Genomic DNA, 4,288 nt, shown 5'->3' on the forward strand with positions numbered 1-4,288 from the left:
CAAGAGAAGACGTGCCAAAATATTAGACTGAAGGTAGACTTCATTTATTATTATTTTTTTTTAAAGTTATTATTGGAATTGAAAAATAATTGAAGTATGTCTGTCTTAAGCAACAATGTACTGTAATGTACTGTAACAAAATAAATGTTAAAGCCAAAAAAGGTATTTTAAAGTAAATGATGGGTACCATTTCCAGTGTTTGGAAAACGTTTCAAATAGTCTATATAGTGAAAACTGAATGAAGATTATATACTTAGGCTATTCTTTGTCTATATCCTCATGAAAGTAGTCTTACACTTGGAATTTGAATGTGGCATTATTATCGCAATAATATCTGTTGTGAAAACTGATGGCAATTGTCTTTGTATTCAATAAATCACCCCAATAGGCTATTTAAAAGTATTATAGCTTAATACCTGCTGCTGGAAACATTCATTAACATAAGATGAACTATTGTTTTACTACAAATATAGCCATATATACACATACAGTTGAAGTCAGAATTATTAGCTCCCTGGTTTCATTTTTACCCCAATTTCTGTTTAACAAAGTGAAGATTATTTTTTCAGCACATTTTTAAACATAATAGTTTTTATAACTCATTTCTAATAACTGATTTATTTTATCTTTGCCATGATAACAGTAAATAATATTTGACTAGATATTTTTCAAGACACTTCTACACAGCTAAAAGTGACATTTAAAGGGTGAACTAGGCAGGTTAGGGTAATAAGGCAAGTTCTTGTATAATGATGGTTTGTTCTGTAGACTATCGAAAAAAAATTTGCTTAAAGGGGCTAACAATTTTGTCCCCAAAATGGTTTTGAAAAATTTAAAACTGCTTTTATTCTAGCTGAAATAAAGCAAATAAGACTTTCTCCTGAAGAAAAAATATTATCAGACATGCTGTGAAAATTTCCTTGCTCTGTTAAATATAATTTGGGACATATTTAAAAAAGAAAAAAAAAATTTGAAGGGGGGCTAATAATTCTGACTTTAACAGTACATAAATATCATTTATTTTATAGGCTAGCAATTGTTTACAGCGTAGCCAAAGTTACTTATGACCCATGATTCACAGAGATCATTATGAGGCGTAAGAAAAAGAATGAGTTTTAAGACGTTTAAAATGAAAACAAACCATTTCACAAAATATTTCTAAACCGCCACCAAATATTGTCCTTCACCTCAGAAACTAATATAGGTTAGTTATTGTTCTCAGTCTGAACTGGTTTTGCCAACAGTGATTTAATTTGTTCAATTTCGATAGGCTACTGAAAATATTCTGATTGAAGACTGATGTCATTATGTTTAACGCCAATAACGTTTCCTGATGTCATTAGACCTGACTGGATCTGTATTTGACCTTCTTCAGAGTATCTGCACTCACTCAATGTGTGTTTCTGTGATTCCTCAGTGATGGTGCTGGTCTGCAGGCTGCTGTTGGTCATGGGGCTGATGCTGTGTCTGAGTGCTCAGTTGAGCAGCGCTCAGCACTGGTCTCACGGCTGGTATCCTGGAGGAAAGAGAGAGATAGACCTCTACGACACCTCAGAGGTGGGACAATATTCATCAACAACATATACTTTATTTTAAAACTTTACATTAGTAAGGTATTTAATCTACTAGCTATACAGTTGAAGTCAGAATTATTAGCCCCCCTTTGGTTTTTTTCATTTTTAAAAATTCCCAAAATGATGTACGGAAATTTTTACAGTATGTCTGATAATATTTTTTTCTTCAGGAGAAAGTTGTATTTGTTTTATTTTGGCTAGAATAAAAGCAGTTTAAATTTTTTTTAAACATCTTAAGGTCAAAATTATTAAGCTCGTTAGGCTATTTTTTTCAACAGTCTACAGAACAAACTATCGCTATACAATACCTTGTCTAATTACCCTAACCTGCCTAGTTAACCTAACTAACCTAGTTAAGCCTTTAAATGTCACTTTAAGCTGTATAGAAGTGTCTTGGAAAATATCTAGTAAATATTATTTACTGTCATCATAGCAAAGATAAAATAAATCAGTTATTAGAAATGAGTTATAAAAACTATTATGTTTAGAAATGTGTTGAAAATATTCTTCTCTCCGTTAAAGAGAAAGTGGGGGTAAAAATTAACAGGGGGCTAATAATTCTGACTTCAACTGTATATTACTGTATCTATACAGTTTCACCAAAGGACTGAATAGCACTATTTGTAAACAATTTATGGTCACATTTTATTTTAAGATTCAATACTGTGTCTTTTGCCTCAAATATAAACTCAGAATTTGCTCTTTATCAATAGTTATTAAGGTAGCTTAGGTAATGGGTAGGATTAGAGATGTAGAATAAGATCATACAGAATATGTAGATTATAAGCAGCCAGTGACATGCATGCTAATAACCAAGTAGTAAAGGGTGAGAATTGGTTCCTAAAGTGTTACCCAATGTATTGATTGATAGGGTTGATTCGGTGGGAAAGTGAATAATGCAAAAAAAAAAAAAAGTAATTAACAAACTACAATCATAGATAAATACAATAAAGCAAAGATAAAAGTGAAATAAATAGTGCATGCATTTGTAGATTTTGTAAATGTAAAAATGACACTGCAAAGTCTTTACTGTATAAATAATTCAATATAATTATTCTTTATTGAACTCCCAATAGGTCAGATTTATTGTGGTTGAATACTTCAATCTCTCTCAAGCCACAAAAGCATGCAAAATATAAGATTTCAATCCATTGTAGATGAACTTAGAGCTTCACAGCAATACTTATGTACACTTTTTTTTTTTTAGGTTTTTTTTTTACTATACATTTGCAACAATTTCAAAATTTGTTTTTCATATTGTCATTATGGGGTATTGTGTGTAGAATTTGAGACAATAAATGAATTTAATCCATTTTGAAACTCTGCAGTGACTCCCCAAATAATAACTATAATCCCAACTCAACATTGCACATCTATACAATGTGACTATTGCACAGACACACACTGCGATATTAATACTGAAACAATATATTGTGCAGCCCTAATATGAACATTTTTATTTTTAATGCATATACTACATTGTAGTGGTTAACATCAGTTGCTTTATTGTAGTCTCACATGCCTTATAAACTGTTTGTGTTGGTAGTGCTGCACTTTATCCCAATGTTTATTAGCTTCCTTTGGAGAGACATATTTTTATGAACATGATTACATTGCCTACGGTTTTACTTTAAAATCAGGTTTCAGAGGAAGTGAAGCTCTGCGAGGCAGGAAAATGCAGTTACCTGAGACCGCAGGGAAGAAACATCCTCAAGACAATACTGGTGGGTGCTCAAACAAATAGTTAAATAAGCTCTAGTGATGACTGGATGTTATGAGTTTCTCATGTCTGACTTGTTTTACATTGGTTTTATCAGCTGGATGCCCTCATTCGTGATTTCCAAAAGAGAAAGTGACACCAAGCTGATGCTTCAGCCTGTGTCCAAAGAAACATCTTTTCCAGCAAGCACATTTGGCCTGCCTTTTCATTCCAAACTGTATATATTGTGTTATTCCTGTGACTTTATTTCTTTTATTTTGTATGTGTATGTTTAGTTCTGTTCTCATATTCATTGTGAGTAAATCGACTGCCGGCACCGTGTACCCATTTGCAGCAGTTCCTACAATAAAGGCTTTATTTTGGTATTTTGTTTTAATTGTTCAGTGTCTTCTTTAACTTTGTTCACAGATTTTGCATAACACAAGAGATTGATTGTTTTATTTATTTTTTGTCTTTTTTTTTTTTTTTTGCAATTTTTAAAACTTATTTTTTCTCCATAAAGTAGAGTGTGTGCTGTTTAATTGTTTTTATGATGACAATGTTTAGCATGGCCCAATTCTTAAGAAATCAGTCTCATGTGCTGATTTTCTGTATGCAGGTAATATTCCCTAAATTATCAATTTTGAAAACATGTTTGCTGCTTAATGTTTTTGAAAAAAATAGGCTTTACAAGTTTATTTGATTTAATCACATAAGTAAATTAATGAGTCATTTCCTAAATAAAAAATTTATTTATTATTTATTTATTGACATTTTTAATTACTTTTTTGTTGAAAGTTAATTTAATTAAAATAATTACAATAATTATCCGTAGGAGTTTTAAATGTTTGTGATAGCAGGCTTTTCTGTGAAATTACAGTGAAACATTAATTTTCTGAATGTTATTACAATATAAATCAATGGTTTTCTCTACGCAGTAAATATTTGCTAATATAATATTATCAATTTTAAAAACAACTTTGCTGCTTAATGTTTGAAAGAAATCCACACTTTA

At 30.9% G+C, this 4,288-nt stretch overlaps 1 protein-coding gene across 1 annotated transcript in view; it reads left to right on the plus strand.

Moving 5' to 3' along the window:
- Positions 1 to 3,664, plus strand: part of gnrh2 (gonadotropin-releasing hormone 2) — a 3,793-nt gene extending 129 nt beyond the window's left edge. The window contains 4 exon segments of the mRNA NM_181439.4: positions 1 to 33; positions 1,418 to 1,557; positions 3,215 to 3,298; positions 3,392 to 3,664. The exon segment at positions 1 to 33 is cut by the window's left edge and continues 129 nt beyond it. Of these exon segments, the coding sequence (NP_852104.3) occupies positions 1,420 to 1,557; positions 3,215 to 3,298; positions 3,392 to 3,430 (261 nt within the window). The 5' untranslated portion in view covers positions 1 to 33; positions 1,418 to 1,419 and the 3' untranslated portion in view covers positions 3,431 to 3,664.
- Positions 3,665 to 4,288: the final 624 nt, after the last annotated feature.

The sequence above is a fragment of the Danio rerio genome, chromosome 21 (assembly GCF_052040795.2).
Source record: "Danio rerio strain M-AB ecotype USA chromosome 21, GRCz13ab, whole genome shotgun sequence".
In the NCBI taxonomy this organism is placed as follows: Eukaryota; Metazoa; Chordata; class Actinopteri; order Cypriniformes; family Danionidae; genus Danio; species Danio rerio.